The sequence below is a fragment of the Epinephelus lanceolatus genome, chromosome 9 (genome assembly GCF_041903045.1).
Source record: "Epinephelus lanceolatus isolate andai-2023 chromosome 9, ASM4190304v1, whole genome shotgun sequence".
Lineage (NCBI taxonomy): Eukaryota > Metazoa > Chordata > Actinopteri > Perciformes > Serranidae > Epinephelus > Epinephelus lanceolatus.
Genome location: NC_135742.1, coordinates 10,305,306 through 10,318,795, shown reverse-complemented (window position 1 = coordinate 10,318,795; position 13,490 = coordinate 10,305,306). Strand labels below are relative to the sequence as shown.

The window sequence follows — 13,490 nt, the reverse complement described above, 5'->3', positions numbered from 1 at the left end:
CCTAAGTGGCTTAATTAATCAGCAGATAACCTTCTATCTGCTTAAACCAGCAGAGACTCTTTCACTTTTTAAAAGGGGGACTCTTCGGTTGCTTTAAGGACATATTCAAATATATGAATAATCATGACAGCAGTTCCTGTCCTATCCCACTGATTTAATATCCACATGAAAACAGTTAATTTATGAGCTGTTTCTCTTTGTAACAGGCTGTCGTATTAGGGCCGGTTCTGACCTTCAGTTTGGGATGGTGTTACAAATGACCAGGGCTGGTCAGGGCACTTGAAACTTTTACTTTTTGAAACAATTACTCAATACATGTTATCACTGAAAAAACGTATGCTTAAACATTTGTTTGCCAAATTTGTCATTACAATACTTAAGGGAGGAAAGATGGTTTGAAAGAGGAGTAAAAGAAGCCATCTACGTCAAGCTGGAATGACCATCGTTAAACAGAGGGGGTGGCTACGACACTACTTATCCCCCATCTATAATGCAGTCTTGAGATCCCTCCCCACACGACTTCACACCCATTCACCCCGGGTCCCACCTGACCCTAACGACTCACATGGTGGCCAGGTGGGTCAATGACTCACATTGTGACCTTAATGAAACTAAGAGCTCACGTGACCCCTACGACTCTGCAAGAGTCCCACCCACACAGGGTTTATAGCCTGCAATTTCATACCAGTCATTTAGAACTGAAGAAGCTTCTTGGATGAGAGGCGAAATGTCTTCAAGAAACGCAAGCAAGTCCAGTTGCCTACGATATTAGCAGTTACGATTACCATGACGTGGATGACAGAGAATCTTCACCACCGAGTACAATACTTAAGCTACTCAAAGGCTATTCACATATTCTGTGTGCAGAAATAAGAAAACTAAACATTAAAATACAATGAGTAATGAGTCTGAAACCCAGATATGAGTTAGCATTTTAGCCCTCCCTGTTCCCTCCTCTCGAAGTCAATGGGTTTTTTGAATGGGATTTTGGTTAGATGGCTGAAATAAGGTCAGTGTTTAACACCAGTGCAGACTATCACGTTTTGTTCTATGAAATAAAATATGGCTTTAATTCTACAGGTGTAACAACCCATCGATCTGGATTGATATATCGATTCAATGATCAACGATCCAGAAACATCGATGCAAAGTGAAAACATCCATCTATATCGTCATCTTTAGGATACGCTTTTATTTTGAAAGCCTGTGCCACCCTCGAACAGCAGCAGGCAGATGACAAGCAGCAGAAAGAAAGACAATGGGGATAATGTTATTTACTCGGGAATAAATTAGCAGTGTGGAAATATTTTCAATTATGGAGAAACTATGGGTCACCTGACAGAGCACATGCCATATGTAAGCAATGTTGTTACGAGATTAAACAGACGTTCCTGCCTGGATGAGCATCTCACTCCGCTAACTTCTCACTACAGCAATGTCAGCTGCTCTGATTCAACAATGTTCGGCTCAAAATTACGTGCATGCAGGCTGAAATTTAATTGAACTGCTCTTAAACCAATGCTGTGTAAGAAAAACAATGAATAATACATGTAATTTGTTAAGTTATAAATGTAATAAAGTTCGCTAGCCGCTAGGCTAATTTATGCAATGTAAACATGCTCAAGCAGAAAACAGCTGTTTTGTGTATGAACCTTGACAGTTGTTACTGAGCTGAATTTCATACCATGGTTAAATGATTTTGTTATTAATCCATGTTTTAATGCTGTTGGGAGAAGTTTGCCTTCAGGGGTTTAAGCCAGATAGACCTTAAGTTTTAGGAGAAAGATGATGGTTTGGGTTAAATAAAAAGATTTCTTCCAGAGAGAACTTTCTGTCAGAAAGGCCTAAGGCTAACTTATCCTATGTGCTGTTTTATGTGTTAGTGGAGTCAGTTTTAAGTAAACTTTACTGCACTTAATTGGTTACAGTTATTTACATTATTTATGTGTTGTTTAATCTTTTATGGCCCAAAGTAAAAAAACAAAGAGGAAGAAATGACTCCACCATGAATGTTGATGAATATGTGTGTGCAGCTGTGTTGTTGAAATGTTCCATAAAAACAAATACCTTTGAGGGATTCTCGTCCGCCTCGCTGTATGATCAATAAATGGCAAGGTGGGGCTTCTTTGGTGCATTTGTTGTGGCACTTCAGCCTGAGTGTGTACAAAAGGACAGCAAATTTGATTAGTGTTTGTCTTGTTGTTATTATTTTAGTTAATTTACGCAGTGATGGAACGAGTAGCGAAACAGACAAGAGATGCAGATTGCTAATTTATTCAAGTGAGGTAATAACAAAAGAGTTCATAAACATGCATCACCTGGAAAAACAAGAAAAAGAAAAAAAGCATGATGACACACTAATTAACTAAAATAATGTGTAATGTGTAATCAGACACAAGTTACCACAACTGTTGCAATAAACAATACTTAACGGGTGGGGTCAGATGTTTTAAAGCTGGGTCGTATGAGGTACTTACAGTATCTATAGTCAGTGAATTACATACAGCAAATGGCAGTCAGCGCACAGCCAGTTTGGAGCCCACACTCTAACTAACTGCACTCCCTGAAGAAATACTATCATATTTTTGGAAAACTGAAACAGTGATTCCAGAGAGAAGCAGACAGAGGGGTCTACCATCTGTGTTTGAAGGATATATCCAGGATGTCAAACTGACTCAGCAGCAACAACAAGTTAAAAAGACAAAGATAGGTAGAAGCTAAAGCCGAACTATAAGCTACAGATCACAGTGTAAAAGTGAACCACCACATCACTGCTGATCGCCAGACAATGAATATAAAGGGAAACTCTGCTGATATTGAACCAGCTGTGTGGCATCACAGTGTGTGCAGATGAACCGTGTTTGGCTTTACCCCCGTGAAGCAACGGCAATGCTGAAGTAAAACAGCGTTCATCTGCACACACTGCGATGACACACAGCTGGTTGAATATCAGCAAAGTGTCCCTGCTTCCCTTCACTGGTTCCTGTACAGCAGGGTCAGTCTTTGTTTCACTGTTATAATCATTAAAAAGCAAAAGCAGCATGTGTATACATTCAGTAGGCTGTATCTTCAGTAGCTAGCTAGCTAACCCTACACTTTTCAGGGTTTGATTTTGGTTTTGGAACAGGAAAGAAACGTATATCTTTTTCCAACCTCTCCAGGTAACGAGTATCATTAATACACGACGTGCCCCAGGCACAACATTTAGCTCCAAATCCACAAAACCAGCATGAAAATGAAGGAAATCTGAAACGACTGCATTAGAGTCAATGGAGCACAGCTGTGTTGTTGTCGGACCCTGGTCTGAACCGGCCTGATGCTACGTTATCATTGGATAGTCTGCATCCAGGGGTGAGACTTAGCGAAGGGTCAATAGGAAAAACAAAGTAATTGATTGAGACAGCAGAAGACCAGCAGCTCCTGTGTTCAGTAATGTTAATTAAATTGCTATTTCTCTCAATGGAGTCTGGCTTTGAACAGAGCAATATTACAGCTTCGGTTTCCTTTCTGAAATCGCTGTCTAAAGGCAAATATACAAGAAATAAAATGTTCAAAATATAGCGTACACTTAAATTGCCTGCTTCTCCAAACTGGGGGCGAATTCACTGACATCAGCTGTATGTAATACACAGACTCTGAATAACTACCTCATAGAAACCCACTTCAGAATATCTGAACCATCCCTTTAAAACAGGGGTAGGCAACCTGTGGCTCAGGAGCCGTACGCGGCATCTCAGTAGCGATGGCTAGCCTTGTGTCTCTTCAGTGAGGCTAGCTATTGATTCCAAATCCAAAAAAGAAAATTTCTCGCAGGAAAATAGAGAATTTCATAGTGTGTGGACAGAATTGTTTGCTTTCACCACTAACGCTGCAAAGTTTAAGTACCAAATAATCATGAACAGCCCACTGTAGAAAAGCTGCTCATTTAGACCTATTGGGAATGTTTGTAGGCTAATTTAGATTAAATAGGCTGTGTTGCAGTCACTCATATGTTTTGCGGCTCCAGACAGATTTATTAAAACATTTCTTGGCCACAAAGTAAAGGTTAGTAAAGGTTGCCGACCCCTGCTCTAAGACAAAAAACGGTTTCAATACCTACTTGCAGTTTTTACATTTCAGTCCAAACAACATTCCCTTCCCACATACTATGCATGTCTGGGACATCCAATACTTCGTGGAAAACCTGCAGGCAAAAGAAAAGAGTGAGATAAGGACATTTCTAAAAGTCAGGACACCATTTTCAGCTTGTTGCTCATCTATATGACATCTAAGAGCTGTGGATTAAACGTGAGGAGAAACACTGCTTTTGACCTTTTGCTTTTTATAACATTCTCTGACAGACGGCTTTACACGAAAGAAGGCGCCACATTCCCTGCGTAACCTTTCTGAGAGGATAATAGATGCCTGAAGAAGGTACTTCTGTAAAAGTGTTTACCTCCCTAATCTCCCTCACCTGCTGATCTAATTTGGGGCCGTTTCATTTTCATCTTTCAACAGCCGTGAGTAAATGAAAGTTTTAGGCAGTGGCTCTGCAGCGCAGGACAGAGGCCATGGGGTTTTATATCAATGCAAAAATCAGTCCAAGTGATGGCAGCTCAGAGGCCTGAGCTGTTCTCAAAGGTTCCAAAACAGTCACTTCTCAAACAAACAAATCCACAATGTGCTCCTTAGTAGCAACCAATTCCCTGCACAGACCGACCGAGCGGTTCAAGCACGTATGTGACTATTGGCTGTATTTACTGATGAAATGCCTGGACGCCAGCAGTGCCGCTGGCTGGCTAATGGCAGGTGACTAATGTAGTTTGACAGAATCCAAATCTCTTTATTAGGCCCTCCTTCGCCTCACTTGAGAGGCTCAACTCAATCCAACCCCTACAGATTTTTAGTGGACTCTGCTGTCACATATGAACGATGATGTGACATTAAGGGCAGATTCTGCATAAAGAATTGTTCTTTCAGCACAGTGGAGGCCCTAAAGCCAAAGTGGTGCATTGTGTACCGGCGACGCAAATGCACTTATCGTAACAGGCCAACAATGTGATCAAGGGCACACGCCAGAAATATGCAAATCGGCACGTCAAGGAGATTGTTGGGTGGAATAATGGCATTTCTCTTAAAACCAGCCTTAATCTTCAAATAACGGCTCCATAAATTACATTTGCGCTCAGTTTGGCTGCGTATGATGAGGTTTAGAGCTTCTCTTTCCACCTCGCTGACTTTCAGCAGGCAAACCACCCACGTTCTGGAGGTTGCTGAGATCCCACAACTAATACGGTATTGTTTTACTTTTTAGATCACTAGCGTTTGGAGTCAAGCAGGGTGAGAGAGAAAGAGAGGGACAGACAAAGAGAGAAAGAGAATGGAGATGAGTTATGCAAGAGGCCCTTTTTTTAATTGGACTGACATTCTATCACAGATGTATGAGTGTATGCACATCGGCAAACTCGCACACGCTCACCCACACACTTTCCTTTGGGCCTACCTGTGTTTTATTGAGTTTCCCAGATCTCTTCGAGGAATCTGTGGGGACCAGCGAGGCACTGAGAGAGTGTCTGGAGAAGAGGAGACAGGAGAGAGGGAAGGTTGTTTTTCATTCCTTTGGTCAAATGGTAATACTGACAGAACGTCTTTCAGAATCGACTAAATGTCTTGCATTTAACATTCGTTTAGCACATATGGCATTTAAGGGAATGAACTGATTTTGCAGCAACAGACTGGCATTTTGGTGTTGGACATAATCAGCTGTTTAGATATCACGCATACAGCTAGTCATGACTCACTGTCAACTCACCACTGTAAATGAGCTCTTGTCCTAATTGTTTAGATAGACAAGTGGATGTACCCCTGATGTATTCATGCCATAGGTTTTCATTTCACCAGTAATCCAATTTTGTTACCGTTCCTTTAAAATTCCCCTGAAATGGCAATCCCAGCAACCCTGTCCTCCAGAAATTACGTTTGTATGTTACTAATCTGCTCTTGTAATCACTGTGGCAAAGTAGTCACTGCCGGGATAATGTTCAGAGGTGTTTCCTTCAGGTAACAAAACACTTCACATAGGCTTCGAAAGGAGGTAGTTGGAGAGGATGGTGGGCGTACAAAGTGCAGGGCATGACACCAGAATTTGAGGTTCACAGCCTGACTCCTGTCTTCCGTTCAGGCAACAAAGAACTTTAGTTAGGTAAGGGAAAGATCTTTTGTTTTGGTTGCATTTTAATCAACAACTAAGTATAAAAACTCTTGTCTTAGGTTTAGGCAACAAATGCAATTACACGTTACACGTTCATCAAAACAGAATTTCAAAAAATAACGCTGTAGTCACTACAAGTGGATTCTGTATTTCAAGACTGCCTATTTTGGTGGGGAAAAAAAACCTGAAACATGTTGTCCGTGAACATTTGCTGATAACTGAAACATGGCATTGGAAAAACATTTTGCAGATACGTTCATTTTGTCTTTATTGGACAGGACAGCTTTTAGAGTGAAAGGGTGAAAGAGAGCGGGGATGACATGCAGCCAAGGGCTGAGGGTTGGAATTGAAGCTGCTGCGACAAGGACACCGTCTTTGGACATGGGGTGCATGCTCTACCAGGTGAGCTAGTAGGCACCCTTCAGTATTAACATTTTTGCGCCAGATACGTTAATAAGCAACATTTCGTCATTACATTATGTAAACAGAAAACAAAATTAGCTCGGCATTCCTCTGCAAATACATTTCCCTCAGTAAGTATTTGCAAGTTTCAAATTGGTTGTATATAAATGCATTTTTTAGGAGACAGGCCTGATACAAGGCATACACAAGTAAATTAAAACCTGTTTTTGAACCACTTGGAGTACATGCACACACATGGTCTCTTTTGAAAGGCAGCAGTATGAAGTTATTTCCCCAACAGTCACAATTACTGTAAGTCTGCAGATGGCCATAGCTGAGACTGATTAGCTGGAAAACACAATGGGACCAAAGCACAAGGCCTTTTTGAGTCCAAACTCAAATCAGATAACAATACCAAAGAAAATGAATATTTTAGACATGTTTTCTGGGTGTTTGTCTCTGCGCTCTCCAAAAAAGAGGTTTAAGCAATGTATTGATTGTGTGATTAAGAGTGAAAAACAAATCGATCAAGAGAGGAGAACAAAAGAGAAATGTCCAGGACCTTATTGTATTTAGAAAAACTGTAAGAAAATCCAAATTGAAAAGAAAGATTGGATTTTGCCCTTGTGAAGTTGCTGTACTGATATTATTGTGTTCTAGATAGATAGATAGATAGATAGATAGATAGACAACAAAGTTTGAATTGTTTGCATGGTTAGACGCAGATGTCCTATATTGCTGATACCTGTATTCCATTGTGAGGAAATCTCGCTTCAAAAGGTTTTCACAACAAAAACCTTTCGCCTGGTCCATTAGTGCTGGCAGTGACTGAGCAGCCCGATACATTTATGCAGCACCTCTTAATACCAGGTGAGGATGGCAGCCTACACAGCGTTACCTGTGAGGGTGGCTGGATGTGGTGGATGTGCATTGAGATGATAGCACACTTTAATGATGTGCTGGCTGCCAATAATTCAATAACAGAAGAGCCATGCTAAAAAACGCTGACAAGGTCAAAGTTTATATCGGAAAGTGCATCACGCGGGATAATTTTTGTTCATAGTGGTTTATTTCAATTTCTGCAGAAACCCCTCATATCACAGGTCCATGTAGGTTATATGCTTTGCACCGTTTCAAAGTTAAAATAAAAATTCTAAAAGGGTCTGTTTGCATTTCCTGTTGGAATATTTTGCAGTGTATGTGAATGGCATAAGCTGACAGGAAGTAAACATGGACCTAAGCTGTTGCCAAGCAATACAACACTGAGTACCATAATTTCATCATAACATACATTAGCCTGGTGTAGACTATTTACAAAGACCTGCTGACTGTGCACACATATGACCGTATGCTCAAGGACCTCTCGTGATTGCTGTGCTACAAAATTATTGAAAAACCTGTCCTATTGAATGTTTTATACCTGTCGATGAAGATTCTCAGTCATCCAGGTCATGGTAATCCCAAGTGCTATATCGTAGGCAACTGGACTTGCTTGAGTTTCTTGATGACATTTCGCCTCTCATCCAAGAGGCTTCTTCAGTACTAACGGACTGGTGCGGAGTTGCAGGCTTTCAACTTTGTGCAGGTGTGAACCCTTACAGAGTTGTTAAGATCACATGTGAGTCATTGACCCACCTTGTGTGTCGTAGGGTTAGATGGGTCCAGGTGAGAACGCGTGTTAAGTCGTCTGAAAAGGATCCGTACACTGCATTGTAAGTGGGTGTTAAGTGGTGTCGTAGGCCACCTCCTCTATTTAACAATGGTCAACGACTCACATGTGACCTCAACGACTCTGTAAGGGTTCACACCCACACAGAGTTTAAAGCCTGTGACTCCGCACCAGTCCGTTATAACTGAAGAAGCTTCTTGGATGAGAGGTGAGACATCTTCAAGAAACTCAAGCAAGTGAAGCACTTCTGAATGCTTTATACCGTCACTGACTGCTGACTCCTCACTCCTTTTAATTAGGTGGTAGGGGCCGCATGTTTTGCAGAAATCGGCTCGGCTAAAAGCAACAAGCCTTACCTAGTCTGATTTGGTCATTTTTCCTTGATATTTATGCTTGTACCATAAGTAAGTAAGTAGCCAGTTAATGTTTTGTTTTGTCTGTTTTGAGCAAGGCAAAGCAAATTGATTTTAATGGTACACTCAGAGACAAGGGCAATTAGTTGTTGATTGTTGTTATTTCCTAAAAAAAAAAATCATTTTTTAAAATGACATAGTTTAAAGATTTGTGGCTGTGTTTTAGTTATCAAAAATACATTTATCGACATGGTTTCTTGTCTACATTTGAAGAAAATGGGGAAACTCTGTCTAACTCCCTCTGCAAGTTTTCTAAAGTCCAGGGACCTTTTATAGAACACAACAAAAGGATGAGGAGTCAAGCTGACTAACCACACTGGACTATTTCCTTAGATTGGACTGTGCACTATGCTTTGCTTTGCCAGGACAGTTTCCATTGGACCTTCCCTGACCACTCGTGGTCTTTACCCCACGGACACAATCTCTCTGCCTCAACCCTCCTGTGGATACAGTATGAACTAGCGTATAATTGTACTGTTTTCCTCTAGCTGGCAATGTGTTATCGTTTATCTTCTAACTTCTTATCATCATTATTATTATTATTACTACTATTTTCATTATTATTTATTTATTTTTATTTTTGTTGTCTTTTTCTTTTTTTCCTGCCCTGTATTTCTTATGCACGGGTTTGTGTATTGTTAAAGTTTAAAAACTCAGAAATAAAATCTATTAAAAAGTTAAAAATACAAAAACATTTATCCTTATTTTCACATTGTAGGCCTATATTATTTTGTTTCTTCTGAAACCTGTGGTGAAAATACAAGAATTGTCTAGAGTGGCCACGATCAGTTCGGGCATCTGCACTGGAGCCGGCAGAGAGTGCACTTTTCTAGTTTCTGTTACTTTCTATACTAATCAGTATTTATTTCTGTCCTTGTACTGATGCAACAAGCAAATTTCCCTGCTGGGGAATAAGAAATGGTGTGTCTTATCTCATATTCCATTACACTTTTTGCAACTTAGAAATTAATAAAGACAGTCAACCTAGAAAAAACAAAGAACAGGAAGAGTTATCTATATATATTCATTATATTTTCAATACTCCAATCATCAAACTCTGAAATGTTTTTAAATTAGACCTCTGATTTAGCAACCCACTCCTAAAAACACTGTCACACTCATGATGGACACTTTAAAAAAAGATTAAAATTAATGCAGCAGAACCAGAGACAAAGTCTTTTTTACTCCCAAGTTTTCTTCCTTGTCAAAATCTGCATCGACATTAACCACAATACAAACTCGACTGCCAACAGTTCAGTCTGAAATTTGGGTGTGTTATGCTAGTAGCGGCTTATGCAGCCTCAAGCTACTGGGCTCATGCAGAGATGAAGAGCGGGCTAGCAGGTTTCATATAAACAGAATAACTATGCACATATGCATAAATGCACACACAAACACACACTGTCCAATCTCTCATCTTTGCATCCTCTTGGCTGAAAGTAAAATGTATAATAATTGAGTAATTTTCTGGCTACCTTTATGCAGAGTTATTCATGAGTATTATGTTACTTTTAAGCTGGAAATGAACGCCAGGAAGAGGGGAGCGGTGAGGACTTTGAGTTTAGTAGGTGGTGGAGATGAACAATTCATTAAAACGGGGAAATGTGATGATAAAGGGGGAAACATGGAGCAAAATAACAAGGCTTAGAAGTTCTTTCCTCAATGCATCGAACTCCTAATGCCTTGAAATGGAACTGTGGGCCCAGGTGTACGCTGAGATCGATCTCCATATGAGAGGACAGAAGAGGTTCACTTCAATTAGACCCGAGAGGAGGAGAAGAGATCTGAGTTGGTTTCAGCCAGAAATCCCACACTTTTGCCCAACAGAATAAATCATCTATGAATCTCCGGATGTCTTTGTCGATTTTCGTATCACAGACTTCATTATGTCTTTCTATTTGAAAGGGAACAGAAAATACATTAAGATTCATTGTTGGGATGCCAATGTTCCTCCTAGGACATTCTTTAAAACTTGTGGATTGGACTCTCAGAGAAAAATCTGCTCTGGAGGCAAAAGTACTTTCACTGGCTGGCTGGTGGCTCCAGTCACAATCGAAAGCTATCAATGGGTCTTTAAGTTAAGTAAGTTTATGATCATGGCATTCATGACCCTAGAAGGTTGCTGCAGTAGATATTAAAGTCTTTGTATGACTCAAATCTTTTATCTGGTGAGTGGCTCAATCAGTCCTATTAATTGATCGCTAGACTGCGAGTCATTGGCCGTGCTAATCTCATGGCCCTGGTGCTGTATAGCATTTCCTGGTTCCTGAAACACCCTTCCTTCCTTCCTCCTCTCTCTACAGTCTCTCCAGAGGCTTGGTGTCTTCTCTCCGCACTCCGATGCATCGCTCAATTACACTCAATCAACCTGATAACTCAATACAGAGGGGAAACTGACATCATCTGCTTCTTGTCGGCCTTGTTGGCGACTGGCAGATGATTGGACTTGTCAGCGGCGTGGTCAGGGCTGTTTATCATCGTATGTGTGTGTGTGTGTGTGTGTGTGTGTGTGTGTGTGTATTGTTGACGTCGCTGTCTGTCTTCCGCAACAGCCTTTGATGATCCTACCATCCCTCAAAGAACGGGGGAGTGTAGATTTATGTCAGCAAGTGCTCATGAGAACAAACTTGTAGCCACATGCTCACACACATGCCAGTCATATGAAGAAACGTAAGCTTGACAAATGAATGAAATCCTGAGACATACAACAGATGTGTAGTGTCTGTGTGCATGTCTTTAGCGATCTGAATATGGGCTTTCACTGTAGAGAATGACTGATTATTTTATCTACAAGTACATTTAAGATAATGAATAAATTTCAACTGAGCTTCTCCGTTATTGTATTGATGTGACTACTTATGTTTTGGTTTGCACTGAATTTGTTGTCATTGTCACTCCAACCTCGTCGACATTTGGTCATGGACTTTCCATGTCCAGATATGACGTGAAAGGTACCCTGGGTGTGTTGGTTCTTGAAGTTTTGGGATACTGTGTCAAGTTCTGCCTGTTATATGCATTGTCTTCTTTCAAAATACACTTCCATTTTCACAGGAAATTTACTGTTTACATACAGTCTCTTTCAAAATAAACACACTACATTGGCAAATTGACTTTTCTTTTTGCCTTCAACAACTAATGCACGTGGTTGAGTTTAGGAAAAAAGAACATGGTTTGGCTTTATAATCTTACAGGACATGAACACTGCTCTCCTGGGTGAAAGTCATTGTTTGTTGGACCCATCCACCTTCCCTACCGCCCGCCCAGCTCCGACTTCCGTCCCCTTTGCTTTCATTGGTGTCCTGCCGTGTTCCCCGACACTGCCGAGCACCATTAAACTATAGCAGCGACCGGCTACGTATCATGCCGACATTAAAGGGCGGCTTTTTTGTCAGTGTCTGACACTGCAAGTGATTGCCCAAGCACCGGATTTCGATGACTTCGGAGTGAGACCAGGTTTTAATGTTACACGTTTTATGTCCTTCCTTTAATGTTCAGTAGTATTTATTGGTAGTGGTGGAGACCGCCATATCTGTACTGGATTCAGACTGTCTACCTTACACGAGGGAGTCACAGGAAACCAATGCATGCATGTGAGCCATTGATATCTGCCTCACTATTTACCTCTGTCTGTTACTTTACAGTACCACACTTTTAAAGGTACCTCAGATACATCAGCATCAGCATTACAGAGTACCGCTTCACACTGAATCAATCTGTGCCAAATTTCGGTACGTCAGAGTGCATTTGGTGGGGACACCAGCTTCAGACAGTAGGTGGATGTGCCTAGAAGCACCCTGACACCGAGAAGCCAGCCATGGAGTTTCAGGGACTGCTGTGTTACCCAGAGCAGCCAGGCTCAGAAAGTAGGCAGAAGCTTTGCAAAGTGCACTGTAGCTGGGTATCTGGCCATGAGTTCGGACAGTCACAGTGACTTAACTCTATGTGTGATTAAAAAAGTGCAGCGGAGCAAAATTGCCTGTTGACTGCAGCTCGTTTAAGCCTGCAGAACATAGGCTAATAACAACAGAAAAAGGCTAGTAACCCAACAGTCACTACTGCTGGGTATTGGTGTCAAATTCGAGACGCCAGTACCAGTATCGCTTCAAATGTCAATGGGACCTAACCCTACTGTCTTTACACCATCTCAGAGCTGTATCACAGTAAGCTACAATGCAAACAGAGCAGCCTGCTGCCGCTGCTTCACTTTGAAAGCACTTAAATGACCAAACACTTGGTAGATTTTATTGTGAAGCATTCACAGGGAATGCGTCGCTGACCACTATTGTTTATCTACAAAACAAATGTCATTTCACCATTTTTAATTTTTGCATGGGAGTAATGGAACAAGAGAAAGCAGCCACAGTGAATCTGTTAAATAAAACACTGCTGGCGATGGCTCCAACTTTTTAACAAGGTAAACTACTTTTACTGTGCCTTGCTGTTGTGCGGAGAACTACTCACGGCACTCGCAGCATGAAATCAGATGGTGGCTGCAATTATTTTGACTGACGTCTCTATTAAAACAATATGAGTTTGCTCGGTTGAACTTTAAACAGATACACGATCTTGTCTTGTGTTGTATTTCTGACAAAGTGGCTCCTCAAGGAGTGTTTGCTGTCATATTATACCACATTTGCTGTTACCGTGGTAACCACAGGTGTTGCCAAATCAACCAGGACTGAAATCTCATCGAGTATAACTTTCACATATTGAGATCGTGCTGGTAAATATACACAACAGTGTCACGCTCTACCAGTTGATATTTCAGTGCTGCCTTTGTCGTGCCTAAAAGCATAAGACCAGGTGTAACGGTCTC

At 41.1% G+C, this 13,490-nt stretch overlaps 1 protein-coding gene across 3 annotated transcripts in view; it reads right to left on the bottom strand.

Annotated features, from left to right (window-relative positions):
• The window catches only part of ksr2 (kinase suppressor of ras 2), a 202,467-nt gene that overhangs the window by 66,522 nt on the left and 122,455 nt on the right, over positions 1-13,490 (bottom strand). For all 3 annotated transcript variants that reach the window (XM_033620167.2, XM_033620165.2, XM_033620168.2), the window contains 3 exons: positions 5,483-5,552; positions 4,100-4,183; positions 2,068-2,153 (listed from right to left, as the gene is read on the bottom strand). In XM_033620167.2, the coding sequence (XP_033476058.1) occupies positions 2,068-2,153; positions 4,100-4,183; positions 5,483-5,552 (240 nt within the window). The remainder of the gene's footprint in view (positions 1-2,067; positions 2,154-4,099; positions 4,184-5,482; positions 5,553-13,490) is intronic.